We start from the raw sequence: 16,076 nt of genomic DNA, 5'->3' as shown, positions 1-16,076 counted from the left end.
ATAGATAACAGCCTAACACGTGCAATGTGGCAATCCACAATGATAAAGTATACATCTCACCATCTGGGTTTATTCAACCCATGAGGTTATCATGAATAATCACTATCATCAACTGTCTATGTTGCTCAGTCATGCTAGATGATTGAGGCAGTGGTGGAATTTTTAGTAGCAGTTCAATAATGTTTTAAAAATCAACCCTAACTAGACGGTTCAACCAGTTGGATTGGAATCGAAGTTGAAATCGGTCCGATCAATCTTTTAAAATCGATAGTGGGTCAAAATTGAAGTAAAGCCGTAAAAATTGAGTTGAACCGTCCAAAATCGTTCGAACCAAAGAAGTAGAGATAGTTTTATAAAACCACTCAATTCAAAAAATGCATCAAATTGATTATTTTTTAATTATTTTTTTGAAAAGTTTAATATGTCAATATTAAATTTAAAATATCCCTCATTCACAAAAAAGAATCCTTGTTTTTTCTACAACACTTCAAACGTTTAAGTTCTATCACTCACTTATAGTTTTTTTTCAACCACGCTTCATCATCATCACACCATCTTTTTCAATTCACATTGTAGAACTAAATATTGGTTGTCGTTCAACTCAATATTGTTTGTCGTTGTCCTATTATGACTTATTTGTTATCTTTCAACTCGAATTTTCTTAATGTTGTTCAATTAAGTATATTGTATTATTTATTTTTGGTAATTCCATCTTATTTCATTTAAATATTCTTAATGATTTGAATTCTATTTTAGATATTATGTTCTATTATTTTAAATTTGGTTTGAATTGGTTTAATTTATTTTATTGTAATTCTTTAATTTGTTCAAGTTATTCTTAAATAAAGGTTGAAATCAAGTGTACAACCATGTTGTCTTATTATGTGTCTTATTGATATTGTTGTATTAAGTTTGTAATGGATATTTGGAATATTTATTTTATTAAGTTGTGAACATATCATTTGTATGACATATCTAAAATTTAGTTTCATATTATTAATTTATTTAAAAGATGATTCGACCGTTTGTTTGACCGATTGAACTAGTTGAACCTTAAACTGAAAGTTTCACCCGTTTGATCTCTAATCCATTTTTAAAACATTGGATCTAACAACATCGAAGTGTCCAGTAACATCAGAATGGTCAACTGAAACACGAGGGATAATAAGAGGATGCCATACTCTATAGTACCACTCTAATTACCCATTAAAATAATGCCCAGGAAGAGTCCTATCCACTGAACTTTCTCTAATTAAAGCGACTACTCATCACGTTAGCACAAAATCATCCATCAATGCTAGATGGCACAACAGAGAGTGGTCGTGGTATGTCTTGCACATAGCCAAGCTGATGGAGACACCTCTCAAGAAGGTAAGCAATCATTAAACTCTTCCAGCGAATATAACCTAAAAATAATGTAGTGTCGTCAAAGTATCGATGTACCCCATGGTAAGTGTATGGTGTCCAGATCACATCATCAATAGTGTGAGCATAAATCCTTGGTCATTACCTCTGATAACCGCTTGAGTAAAACATACAAGTTAAAACCATACAATTTTACATTAATAATTATAAAAATTATATATCTAAAAAAGCTCATATAACCGATAAACGGTCTCGTCTCAAATTTTGTAGCCTTTCCAAAGGCATGATCCAGAACCATCACATCACAACATCCCCAAGCCCATCCATAAAATTCAAGGTAGATGAAAAAGGATATGTACCTTGCATCACGTATAGCCTAGCGGCCTCCGAGTACACAGTAAGCTCCATCAGTGAAGTATATGTCTCACGGATCCAAGAGAAATAAAAAGGACATCCATATTAAACTTAAACTCCTTTAGAACGTTACCATGAGTAACTCTTAAGTATGTTTTCACACTCATAATAGCCATCTCAATACTATTCTATAGAGGGTAGAAAAAATTACCTATAAGGGGGGATGGAATAGACTAAAGACATCATTCATGGTGATCGTCATCTCTCTATATGGAAGATGGAACGAAAATGTCTCCTTATGCCATCGCTCCACATAAATAAATAACAAAGTGGCGCCAAACATTGTACCTAAACGAGTAATCCAACATCACCCACTAAACTCATGATCTCATCATGCATACTCACATCTAAAAAGTTCTTCAACTACATCCCAGGAGTATAAATGGAATGTGATTTTATCATAATTAATAGATATAATATTAATTATTTTTAATTAATAAATAATACACAAAATCAAATTGAATTAAAGTATTTACACCTCATATTTCCATAATCATAAGACTTCATGATCCCGATACTTTGTTAACACTGTTAGGTCTGTGTGCCATCTTGAAACCTCCTTCGTTCCGGTGTTTTGATGATCATCAATTGGATTGTGCTCAGACATCACTGTATGGCCCGACATCTCAAGACGTGCCTTTGTATCAACATAATAAGGACCCGACATCTTGACACATGCCTTTGTATCATCATGATCATGATCAGACACCGTAACATGTGTGTCGTCATCATCGCCTCTACCTCCTCGACGTCGAATAGTCTTTGGTTCACAGATCTCTTCGGTCCTTCTATGATGAGAGCTATCATATCCGCCCTAGTACATAAATTGCCACTATCAGAATCATTTGCATCGTCGACAGATCTCCTAACAGCAACAATGACTGGTCTGTCACTCAACCTAGGGATGACACGACTCTTTCGTCCTCTTTATCTCACTAATAAATTAATAAATTAAATTGGTAATAATTAAAATAAAAGCCTAGCAGTTTTTTAGAAAATCGGGTATCCTCTTTGCATTTAAACTAGATTTTACAAATAATCATGTAGAAATCCATGCATTTCTACCGGATTTAACCAAGCTCAAATATTCCATTACCGATTTTATCATACATCAAGAATAGTTGCAAACATTTGTTGCATTCGTAACAAATATGTTAAAATTGTACCAAAATTTTAATAAATACGAAAAAAAAAGAATTTAGTTTTATATTTTTTTTATCAAGAGAGTAATATGGTCTTTTTCGTTTAAAGTGTGGGGTTGTTACCGCACAGGCATATGGGTGTCAAGTAAATGACTCATTTTGAATTGGTCAAATGTTCAATAAAACCGGTCCAACTACGTGGCTCAGTCTAGACAAAGTGTTCATTGACTAACGAACGAGTGTATTCAATAAGCTTTGCCTAAACACTCGTACATATGTTCATTCACAAGATAAATTCAAATAAGCTTTTTCTAAGCACCACTTTAGTGTTGCTACATAAGAAAAAAGCCATTTCAATATTATTTTGAAAAGACCACAAATTTCATTATGAAAATGAAATATCGCATACATTAAAGAAGGAAACTTAACCAAAATACACTAGAAACATTAAAATAATCAACACAAGATGAAGATTCTTAAGATACAAGATTCCTTAATACCATAAACCAGAAATGCTTACAAATATCCGACACAAACAACCTTAATAACTTGTAAATCAACTTCATAGCTAAAACATTGAAACACAAATTCATACTTGATAAAATGTGAATAATTAACTAAAACTTCATTATGCTATGATTCTAAATCTCAGAATCCTTGTGAGCCACAAAGTGATGACTTCATAATCAAAGCGGCGGCTTAGGCTCCTACAGGAACGGAGGCAATATCACCCATCGACGAGGATACCTCGGCCTCCCTTCCTTTCCGTCGAACAACTGCAAATACACCAAAGATAAGATGCAGGATTCAAATTATACGATTCAAAGAATGCAAAAAATGATAAGGAGACAAACCTTCTTCAAACGCCTGTGCTTTGCGAGAGCCCAGTTGGTCATGATGAAAGTGGCGACCGCAACAAATACATAACCCGCAATGGTCTGCGTAGCAATGTTGAAGCCCAACCACTGGTAGATCTCTGTTGTATAATTTGCACAAGTAACAATATTGAAGAGAAAGCCGCGTGGGATTTGGTATCCACCTTCTCCAGCAGGTCCGCGAAGATTCCTCAGTATAATATGGCAATAGAAATTCGAAACTTGACAAAGTATCCCGAACCCAAACCCGATCTTCATTTGAAGGTCACTCACGGGTGTATAGAGTGGATGGTTCACATAGTAAGCGATGTAACAGCCGAAGGTCCAGTAATAAGCACAGTTGCGGAAAACATTGGAGAGTGGCGAGGTCGCGTGGCTGAAGCGATGCACGAAAAAAGTTTCCAGAATTCGTTTGGCGTAATGGAAACACCAATAGTACATGGCATATGTTTGCACGGGATGGTGGATGACATGTTCGTCTTTGTATCCGAAATACTTGTAGACAGCAGGGTAGTAATAGAAGATTGGATAGAGAAGCAACGGCCCCAAATACTCGAAGAAGAAAAGCGTACGGTAAGAAACTTGTGGACCTAAGTCCTTGAATTGTACGGTTAAGGTTTCTGAATTTCCACTCGTATAGTCGTTCAGACTCTTTTTATAATTAAGAACAACCGGCTTTTCCTTCGATCCCGGTTGGACGGGAAGTGTCAGACGCTGCCTTGATGGATGCTTCTTGACTGTCGAAAGTGAAACATACGAATTACGTTAACAAGTTAAGAAATGAAATCCAATGCAGCATAGAGACATAAATATACATATACATATACATACAAATAAGACATGTTACGACTTACTTCGCTTGTGAATCGCCTCCTGCAGATCTGCAACCGTAGCCTGTGGCGAAGAAACGATTACACAAATCATAGATCAGTACTTTAGAAAACAAATCTATCATTTCCATCTGAAAGGAATTCCAAATTCTATATGTAAAATCTCTTTCCTATAGATCAAATCAACCTAAGAAATCAAAACTACATTTTTATGACAAAAACAAACACAAAAAAATATGAAGAAAAAAAGTTAAGAGATTTAGAAAAAACATACAGAATCACCAAGCTCAATGCCACCTTTAACAATTTCTCTTCCACTCCTAGAAACCAAAGTGACCTTCATCTTTAAAACCAAATACACCCACTGACACACTTCACTGAAAGATCATATGCAGGATTCAATAGAAGTAAACCCTAACACAAAGAAACAAAAAATCACAAAAATAGATTCAATCAGAGAGTCAGAAAAAAACCCCACATGTCAAGTTCGAAGCTTTTGTAAGGAATTAACAGTGGGGTGGAATAAACTAGCGAAAGATATAAACTTTAATGAAGAAAATTGGATTTCGATAATAACAATGAATGTGGGTCATCGCGAATGAGGGTTTTCAAGCATATCCAGAAATTTTGGTAACGATTGGGAAATGAGAAGAAAAGAAGAATAAGAATTACCTGAATTGGGGAAGATTGTGGGCAATGTTTGTGTGTTTTGATAGTTCCTCACAGACACAGAAAATTGTAAGGAAAAATGGAGAATATAAGATGAATGAAAGATTAATGTGAGGTATGGTTAGTAGAAGATGAGGCCATGTTTGCATTAATGTCATATGGTTAGGGGTAGGACAACTAACCCTTTAGGCTCATAATCCATATAATAATTGATACCACTAATTAGTAATATACATATTGTGGTGTCCCACCATAGTAACTAGTAAGATACTAGTACATACATACTACTAAACAATTTATAAGAAAAAAATTAATACATTTTCACACTTATGTGTCTTTTTTGAAATATGTGTTATGAAAAAGATGTAAAAGAAAGTTGTGATTGGTAGTTTTTTATAGAAAAGATGAGAGAAAGTAAATTAAAGTGTAATTTGTATTTAATTTTATTTTGAATTTTTTAAGAAAAAAATGCTTAAATAAAATAGAGTTGATTTTTTTTTGTTGCTGATAATTTAGTATAAGAAAAATGAGTGTTTTTTTTGTCCTTAGTCGATAATTGACAAATACATTCGACTGTAGAGATGTGAATTTGATCCGAATACATATTTAGCGATTATTAGATAGATAACTATTACAAATTCGTAAGTTCGAATTTGCACCTTTTCATTTATTAACATCTAAACGAATAAATTTTAATCATTAGACTTGTGAATATTTCTAAATTTAAAGAAATATTCATATTTAGTACCAAAAATATGTTGGAATTACATCAAATCTATGGAGAATTCTAAATCAATCTTGATGAACAGGAAGAATCAATCACACCGATCAATTTCGCCTTTTGTTCTTCACTTCTTCACTTAAGTCAATCAACCAACCTTGGTTGCAAGATGATTATGTTGCACAATCGATAATGAAAGAAGAAAGGAAAAGATGAATTGGGGAAGAAAGGGAAATTAGAGTTTCAATGAAAAAGGGGAAGAATAAGAGTTGTGAATTCTACAAAGAAACTTTTGCCCTTTACTTTCCAATCTGCAATATTATTCACACATCTACAATAATAGGGTTACTCCTTATTTATAGTCTGAGATAGTTTGCACGTTAAGAAATCTCTAACTAACCTAACTAACTCAACTAAAACAAACAAATAAATCTAACTCAAAATTCTGTCAAAATACACTTTTTCGACATTTCGACAATACTAAGTGTTCCGATACTAAAAAGCATTTCGACGACTTCTTGCTTCTGTCGAGCGACATGATTTGACACCAGGAATTACATTCTTGACACACCACCTAATTCATTGTGTCTAAGTTATCTACGTTCATCATAGATCTTAATTTCTTGAGCATTTAGACTTGCACTCCTTTCATCATGATGTATGAATTCTGATTATCAGTTCTATAGTGTTCGAAGTCCAACTTCCCTTTTTCCACCTGCTCTCGAAGATAATGGAACCTCATTTCGATGTGCTTGCTTCTTCCATGTCCTATCGGATTCTTCGCCAGATTGATAGCAAACATATTGTCGATCTTCATGGTAATTGTTCCTTGATTCTTTGTTGTAATTTCTTCGACCAAATTGACCATACACGTTGCTTGATATACACAGAGAGAAGCAACTATGTACCCTGCTTCCCACGACGAAAATGTCACTACTGGTTATTTTCTTGAGTTCAAAGCTATTGGTTCACCACCTATCATAAACACATAGTCAGGTGTGGAATTTCTATCCTTAGTATCACTACACCAACTTGAGTCGGTGTAACCCACTAGTTTGCATTCTTTTCCTTCATCAGTTGCAGGAAACAAAATGCCATAGTCGAGACTTTCTTTCAGATACCTTAGTATCCTCTTCGTCGCTGCCAGGTGTGATACCTTCGGCTTATGCATGAATCTACCTGCCGTACCTATGTTTTATGCTAAATCCGGCCTTATGTGACAAAAGTATCTTAACGACCCAATAAGTCTTTTGTATTGTATTGGGTCAACATCATCTTCCTCTGAGTCTTTCGACATTTGCAGTCTTTGTTCATCAGGTGTCGAAGTCGAATTACAGTCTTCCATCTCAAATATCTTGAGTGTCTCGCTTGCATATCTTCTTTGATGCATCATCAAGCCTCTACTACTCTTGCAGAACTCGATACCAAAGAAGTATGAAATGTTTCCCAAATCAAACATTTCAAACTCCTCGCTAAGATCACCTTTGAAGTCTTTGATCTTTTTCTTGCAACTACCTGCTATTAACAAGTCATCGACATAGAGACAGAATATAAGAAATTCACTCTTGTTTCTTCTTACATATACTTCATGCTTAGTTGCACACTTCACATATTTTTTCTCCCTTAGGAAACTATGTATCTTCTTATTCTAAGCTTTTGGAGCTTGCTTAAGTCCATACAGGGCTTTATGCAACTTGTATACCTTGCTTTCTTTGCCTTGTTTCACAAACCCAATTGGTTGTGTAACATAAACTTCTCCATCTAAGAGGCCATTCAGGAATGCACATTTCACATCCATCTGACATATATGTCAGTTGTTCATGTTTGCTATACCAACAACCAATATGATTGACCTCGTTGAAGTTGATTCCTTCTTTCTGAAGAAATCCTTCACCACAAGTCTTGTCTTGTGTCATGTTAATTATCCTTTGGGATTCAACTTCACCTTGTATACCCACTTTACATCAATTGCCTTCTTGCCTTGAGGCAATTCGACAAGTGACCAAATATTTTTAACTTCGATGAACTTTAGTTCCTCATTTATTGCTTTCATCCACTTCAAATCATTAATTGTCTCAGCTGCATTGACTGGTTCAACATCTGCATAGAAAGGCCAGTGTATCAGTTCACCTTCATCATCGACCATATCATCTAATGTAATCACACATTCTCGCAACCTTGTAAGCATATGTCTTGTTCTTTGAGGTCTCTTTGTACTTGCTTGACCTCTGACTTCTTCTTGTCGAACTTCTCTTTCGACTTCACTTGCTGGTTATTCATATAGGATTCTCAGTGAATCCTTATTTACATTTTAAGTCCAATCACATTCCTTAAGCTCATCTATAATCATGTACATGATATTTACAACTTGTATCCTCCTGTCAAATGATATCTTATTAGGATCATTTGACTCGACTTCTCATCAAGTTTTCTTCTCAATTGATTAGGCACGTGTCTATGTGATATAGGTCCAAATACCTTCATATGACTCAAGCTAGGCTTGACACCAGACTAACATTCTTCCAAAATGATTCCTTCTAGCTTCTTTGTTGCACATTTGTTCAGTATCCATGTTGAAGCCTAACCGATTCTCCTCATAATTCTTTGGGTAAATGCTTGCCTCTCAAAATACTTCTAACTATATTATGATAGTTATGTTCTTCCTTTCTGCAGTTCCATTATGCTATGGAGTGTAAAGTGGAACCATCTCATGCACAATCCCTTCTTTCTCACATAATGTGCCAAAGTCATTTGACACATATTCTCCACCGCCACCAGTCCTCAGAATCTCGAGCTTTCGACCATAGTTTTAAACTTGGAAAATACCTCAATCACTTCACTTTTCTTCTTGATCAGGTAAATCCATAATTTTGAATAAAATCATCTATGAATATGACAAAGTATCTATTATCTCCAATCGAATCCACCTGGATAAGACCACACACATCAAAGTATAGTATTTCAAGAATTGCCTTCGACTTACTTCCTGCATCCTTGCCGAAGTTGTTCTTGTGCTACTTTGCCTGCACACATTCCTCTCAAACTTCATTTGGAATACCGATTTCTGAAACCCTGAAACTATATTTCTTCTTTTCAGATCTCTAATGTCTTTGAAGTTGAGATGGCCAAGTCTATAGTGACATATCCATTCATCTCTGCTAGCTGCAATTGTAAGGAACCTGTGCTCCATCACATTAAGTTCAATCTTGAAGGTTCTATTATGAGACATGGGAGTCTTCAAGATTAACCTTCCACCAGAGTCGATAACTATCATCATCTTATCTTCAATTGATACTTTTTAATTCTTTCTGATTAACTGCCATATGTTAGGCAAATTACTTTTCATGCCTGGTATATACAATACATTGGAAATTACTGACCTTTTGCCATCTTTCCTCATAACCAGAACATCACCAATACCTTCATCCACTGGACTATTGTCATTTGCAAATTTCACCATGTTCTTTATCGAGGATTTTATGTTGACAAATCAATCTTTCCTACCAGTCATGTGTGATGAGCATCCTGAGTCAAAGTACCATTGGTCCTTGAATCTTTCTCCATCTCTTATTGTGATCATCAACAACATCTCTTATTCTTCATGTTTTACAAACTTTGCATCATTTTCTTGATTCTTTTGTTTTTCAGGACAATCACTAGAGTAGTGGCCATACCCCTGACAATTGAAACACTGAATGTGACTTTTGTCAAGTTTTCTTCCACCACCTATTCTTCTACCAGCAACATCGCCTATGTGGTTACTTTGGTATGCAGGTCTTCTCTGGTTCAACACATTTCCTTCTTGATGGTTTCCTCTACCAGTTGAATTATTGTAGCATCCTCTACCTTTGTTGTCAAATACTTCCCTTTGCCTTTCTTTTCTTTTGCTGATTGCGACTGCAAAGATACATCGTTCTTCGAATTTCTTACAGCTCTTTCATCCATTCTCTGTTTATGAGATTCAAGCATTCCTTAAAGCTCTTCCTTTGTCATTGTTGAGAAATCTTCCGACTCTTCTATGGCTACTACGACATGGTCGAACTTTAGAGCCAATGAACTCAAGATCTTTACGATAACTGATATTGATGTCAACGCTTCTCCACATATCTTAAGTTGATTCATTGGTTTCGTAATCCTAGTGAATAAATCAATTATTCTTTCACTTTCTTCCATCTTAAGCAACTCATACGTTCTTTTGTGAGTTTGTAACATCGCCTCTTTCACCTTTTCAGCGTCTCTAAACGATTTCTCCAAGATTTCCTGTGTTTTTTCATCAATTCTACATCACTGACCTTTTTGAAATTATCTGGATCAACACATTGATGAATCATAAAGAAAACTTTATAATCTTTCTTCTTCAATTCTTTGTGTGCAACCTTTTCTTGATAGTAGAAAACAATCTTCATTTGCTTGCACCAATTCTCGTGATTTTGATTCTTCAAAATTGAGAGAGTCGTTGGAAAATGGCCATTCAAATGATTCGTTGCGCCATGCCTCCCAAGAACCATACAACCAGCGCTCTAGATTCCAAATGTTGGAATTACACCAAACCTATGGAGAATTTCGAATCAATCTTGATGAACAAGAAGAATCAATCACACAGATTAATTTCGCCTTTTGTTCTTCACTTTTTCACTCAAGTGAATCAACCAAACTTGGTTGCAAGATGATTCTTCTTCACAATCGATAATGAAAGAATAAATGAAATGATAAGTTAGGGAAGAAAGAGAAATTAGGGTTTCAATGAAAAGGGGGAAGAAGAAGATTTGTGAATTCTACATAGAAACTTCTGCTCTTTACTTTGCAATCTGCAATATTATTCCCACATCTACAATAATAGGGTTACTCTCTATTTATAGGCTGAGATACTTGCACACCAAGAAATCTCCAACTAACCTAACTAACTCAACTAAAACAAATAAATAAAACTAAGTCAAAATTATATCGAGATACACTTCTTCGACATTTTGATAATACTAAGTGTTTCAATACTAAAAAGCATTTTGGCAACTCCTTGCTTTTGTCGAACAACATGCTTCGACACCTGAAATTACATTCTCAACAAAATATAACTACAAAATTTTATACCAATTTTCTTTTCAAACTTCTAACACAAATAAATGATAAAATTACTATATAATTATAGATGATGCTAATAAATGTCTTAAATTTTAGAACACATGTTGAAAAATAAGAAAATCCTATATTTTTTGTATTGAAAAGTACAATTTTCAAATTTCTAAAAATGGAATATATTACTTAATGATCATAATCACTAGAAAGTTGCATACACAACATTGAGAGCCAAAGTTCGAATTTTGGTGTTAAGATTCAACCTAATAATATCATATTTTTTTTCAATTGAGATAGGATATGCAAACAATATTATTCTCACATGTGAGAATATTTCAAGATGTTTTGCTATCCCATTTGTATGCTCTATTCGCTAATGCTACTCTAAAATAACAAACCATTTATTCTTTGATTGCATTCTAATTTATGGATATGGTTCAACAATACCTTCAATATTTATTAATCAAGGTGTAACATTATAAACTGTTGGAAGGCTCTAAACCTGAATTGGTCCCCTTAAGTGCAAGCGGTCTTCAAATCATGATTGATTAATGTTCTATGTGCTATCTAGAATGCCATAAACATTTTGAGATTTGAAGGAAATACGACGCACTGGAAATCTTTCATGCCTTATATTGTTTCAGACACTAGAATTTATGGTAATCACACTGCTAAAGTATCAAATAGTTCCATAAAAAACTTCTGCATTCTTAAAAAACTTGATATATCTATTTATCCTCCAAAACCTATGAAGACTTTGAAAATCTTTTGGAAGTTAGATAATTTGGGCTAGATCAAATGTAATATTGATGGCATGGCTAAGGGAGTTCATTCTTTGTGTGTGTGTGTGGTGGAATTTACAGAAATGAAGCAGCTGAACATGTTAGGAGTTTTGTTACATTATTTAGAGAGAGGATCCTCCCTACTGAATTGAATGTTATTATGTTGACATTTGAATTAGATGTGAATAGGCACTGAAAGTACCTTTGGCCCGAGTCGGATTTTATTATGGTGGTGAATGCTTTTTCTAATCTTAGTTTGGTTCATTGGAGAATTAGAATTAGATGGCTTAAGTGTTTAACTATTACTTATTTTATTAGCTTTATGATCTCTCATGTTTTTAGGGAAGGTAATGGGTGTGCGGATTCTCCGGCTAACATTGGATTTTTCTCTAATACTTCAATTGATTTTACTTTGTGCATAAAAATATCATCAAAGATTTGATTTTAGATAAGTTTGAGACCCCAAGACTTAGATTATCTCGTTAAGAGAAATTGGTTTGATTCCTCTTATATACTTGTTGTGTGGCTTTTATTTAGATTAATCTTTTGGTTTAAAAAAAATAGGATATGCCGACAAAATACACTTGTTTTAATATAGTTTTCTACACAATTTATTTATTGACTCTTATTAATATTTTTGTACTACTAATTGTTTGTATTACTCACTCTTTTTAAATTATAAATTACTTTGTTATTTTTTTATTTAAATTATAAATTATTTTACAATTTCAATCCATGAGTATAATTTAGGCCAATTGAATCATATCTCTAGCTGTTTATTTGAGTTTAAATTTAAATCTTTAAAAAAAATTATTTGAGGATTGTGTGATTCATACAATTTTTAATTTTTAAAATATTGTTATTAAAAAATAATTTCATAAACTATTGTAATTATAATTTCTCTGCCCTATATAAATGAATTATATTTTTTAATTTATAAAAAATAACTAAAATTATTTGTCAATTGATACAAATAGAGTATAATATAGAAAATTAAAACCAATTACTTCTTAAGTTGGTTTTTGTTTAAAACAACTTATATTCATTGAGTATAGGAAAAGAGTTAGTTCTTCGTAATATATTGAATTCTGTCTAATTATAACTCTTTTAAAGAAAAAATATTTGTTGATGTACATATGAAGTTATCGTGAATTACTCCCTCCATTTTAAAATAAATTATCTAAATCATCTCCAATAATAAATATTAGATTTGTTCGTTGAATCAAGCATAGATATTAAATAAAAAAGATAATTCGATATTATCAACTTTTATTTGCTCATTTTAAAAAGAGAATTTTAGAAGGAAAAAAATAAACCGCGGTAAATTTATATTAAGACAACCTATCTTATTTAATCTCTTGCCTAATTTGCTTTGAAGTGGTAGTTGGTTGATGAAATATCAATGCATTTACTACAACTAACTAACTACTACCTACTTTATACTTAGCTCACCTGTATTTTATTTTATATTCTCGCATTTTCATATTCTTATGCATATATTAAATTGTTTCATGCAATATTTTCATCAAATACTGTTTATCGTATTTATATGATAAATAATATTTTATTTTTTTAATTAATAAAAAATAATATTTATAAAAAATATTTTTATTTTTATAATTATTTTTATAACATAAGTATAAATTTTTTAATTAACCAACTTTATTATTGTATTAACCACAAAAATGTAGGTGATTAACCACGTATTTTATTTATAATTTATTAATTCAGTTTATTACTTAATTAACCAATAAAATATATATTATTAATCAAATTCTGACATTAAATATAAAATATAATAATTAATTTTTAACAAAAGTTTATATTTTATATTTTAATGTCAGAATTTAGTCAATATTATATATTTTATTGGTTAGTGAAATAGTAAACTTAGTTAATGAATTATAAGTAAAATATGTGGTTAATAACCTATATTTTTGTGGTTAATTCAATAATAAAGTTGGTTAATAAATTTTTTTACATTTGTGTTATAAAAATAATTATAAATATTATTCTTTTATTTATTAAAAAATAAAAAATACTGTTCACCGTATAAATACGGTGAACAATGTATGATGTAAGTATTGGGTGTAATACTTGGGCGTAAGAATATCATTATTGATTTTTACACAACCCTTTTTGTTTAACATCATTTTTTACGATCCACAACAAATAAAATCATGAAAACATAAATCAAATTTTCTCAAAATAAATTTTAAAAAATAATATTAATTATGAACAAATTTAAAATCATTACCAACTTTTTAATCATCCAGGTTTTACCAAGAGATTTTATATTTGAAGACTAATATAATATATATGTATTATGGAGAAAAAAATTAGAACAATTAGGTTAAATAATCACGATTTTATTAGAGTTGTCTTTAAGTTAAGGAAAAAATCGTTAAAAGAAAAAAAATTAACTCGCGTGCATGTAATCAATTTCACTTTTATGCTAACCGGTTACATTTGAAATATTTTAGTTAAAAACTGAGTTAGTAGCTAAATATAATCGGTTGACATAATATGTCAACCAATTACACCTGAGGATTTGCAATTTTATTTATTTGATAATTGTACCTCATATTGTATTGTCGTATATATATCATTTGGGTATATTATGAATGAATAAATGCACATATTTTCACCCTCAATTACTCTCTCTCATTTTCTCTCACTCTCTCGCTCTCCACACTAAATTACTCACCAACCTTGTGATTCATGTTCAATATTTGGCATCAAGAGTCTGGTTCGATCCATCAAACACCTAGTGTGCGAAAATGACATATGTTTCTAATTAAAGAATCCCTGCATATCTCCCGATTCTCGATGCGAAGAATTACGACAAGTGGTGCAAACAAATGAATGTGTTGTTTGACTATGATGTTCTTGAAGTGATCAAGAACGAGGTAACTACACTAGTAGAAGGTGCAACTGATGCACAACGGTCTAAGCATAAGGGGGAGAAGGCAAAAGATTATAATGCACTATTTTTGATTGATCAACGTGTTGATATGGATTATTTCGAGAAAGTTGGTGATTGCGAATCATCGAAGCAAACGTGAGAAATCTTGGAGAAGGCGTATGTAGGGGTTGACAGGGCAAAGGTTGTGAGGTTACAAACTCACAAAAGACAACTTAAGTTGATCCAAATGAAGGAAAATGACACCATCAACAATGTTACAACGAGAATTACTCAGATGGTGAACCAAGTAAAAACATTTGGAGAAACAATCACGGAGCAATATGTTATCACGAAAATCTTGTGTTCTTTATCGCCAAAATTTGATAATGTGGTGGTTGCGATCGAGGAGTCGAAGGATCTTGCGTCAATGAGCAAAGAGGAGTTGCAAAGCTCTCTTAAAGTACATGAGTAGAGAACGGGGGAAAGGAATGTTGATAATACAAAGGTAGAGATTATTTTGCAAGTCTGTTTAATTAAAAGAGACAAGAATGCGAAGGGAAAATAGCCCATGAACAAAGATAGAGGGAACTTTCAGAATTTGGGTGGAAGAGAGTCCCAAAATTCCAAGAATTCAACACTAAAAAAGGGTGAAAACATTGGCAATAGAGACGCTGGATCAAACAACTCTAGAGGATACAATCTAAGAAGTGGAAGAGGAAGAAGGATAGTTGACAAGAGCAGTGTGCAGTGCTATAATTGTCAAAAACTTTGTCATTCTGCAAGAGAGTGAAATGCCAATAAGAAAGAACCTCAAGAAGATGAATCTATAGTTACAAAACAAGAGTTTGATGATAAGAACACACTCTTGGTCATGATTACAAAAATAGAATGCAACAACAACATGTTGCAAGACAAAAATTGGAAAACACTACAGAACTCTAGTGTAACTAGTTACAATTTTATGCCAACTAGTTACATACTAAAGAAAGTGTCATGGTAACTTTGAAAGAAGCAGTGCAATGAAATGATCAATGATATTTGGAATTTGGATGTTCAACACATATGACAGGGAGGAAATATTGGTTTATTACAATAAATCGTGCCATGAAGAGCAAAGTGAAGTTCGCGGATGATACCACTCTAGCGACGAAAGGGATCGATGATGTATCAATCGAGAGAATGAGTGGTATACATTCTTTGATAAAGGATGTGTTGTATATTCTTGCAATCAAGTGTAATCTTGTAAGTATTTGTCAATTACTTACGAAGGATTTCAAGATTCATATAGAGAACAAGGCGC

At 32.9% G+C, this 16,076-nt stretch overlaps 1 protein-coding gene across 3 annotated transcripts in view; it reads right to left on the bottom strand.

Moving 5' to 3' along the window:
• Positions 1 to 3,345: 3,345 nt before the first annotated feature.
• LOC127117935 (very-long-chain enoyl-CoA reductase) overlaps positions 3,346 to 16,076 on the bottom strand; it is a 37,744-nt gene continuing 25,013 nt past the window's right edge. The window contains exons 1-5 of one of the 3 annotated variants that reach the window (XM_051048063.1): positions 5,299 to 5,516; positions 4,901 to 5,040; positions 4,651 to 4,690; positions 3,776 to 4,533; positions 3,346 to 3,697 (exon numbers count right to left, since the gene is read on the bottom strand). In XM_051048063.1, coding sequence (XP_050904020.1) covers positions 3,629 to 3,697; positions 3,776 to 4,533; positions 4,651 to 4,690; positions 4,901 to 4,969 — 936 coding nt within the window. In that variant the 5' untranslated portion in view covers positions 4,970 to 5,040; positions 5,299 to 5,516 and the 3' untranslated portion in view covers positions 3,346 to 3,628. Of the gene's footprint in view, positions 3,698 to 3,775; positions 4,534 to 4,650; positions 4,691 to 4,900; positions 5,041 to 5,298; positions 5,517 to 16,076 lie in introns of those variants that run through there. The other 2 variants (XM_051048062.1, XM_051048064.1) reach the window with 2 other exon arrangements.

Source organism: Lathyrus oleraceus, chromosome 2 (genome assembly GCF_024323335.1).
Source record: "Lathyrus oleraceus cultivar Zhongwan6 chromosome 2, CAAS_Psat_ZW6_1.0, whole genome shotgun sequence".
Classification (NCBI taxonomy): Eukaryota; Viridiplantae; Streptophyta; class Magnoliopsida; order Fabales; family Fabaceae; genus Lathyrus; species Lathyrus oleraceus.
This window is presented reverse-complemented; position numbering and strand designations above follow the sequence as displayed.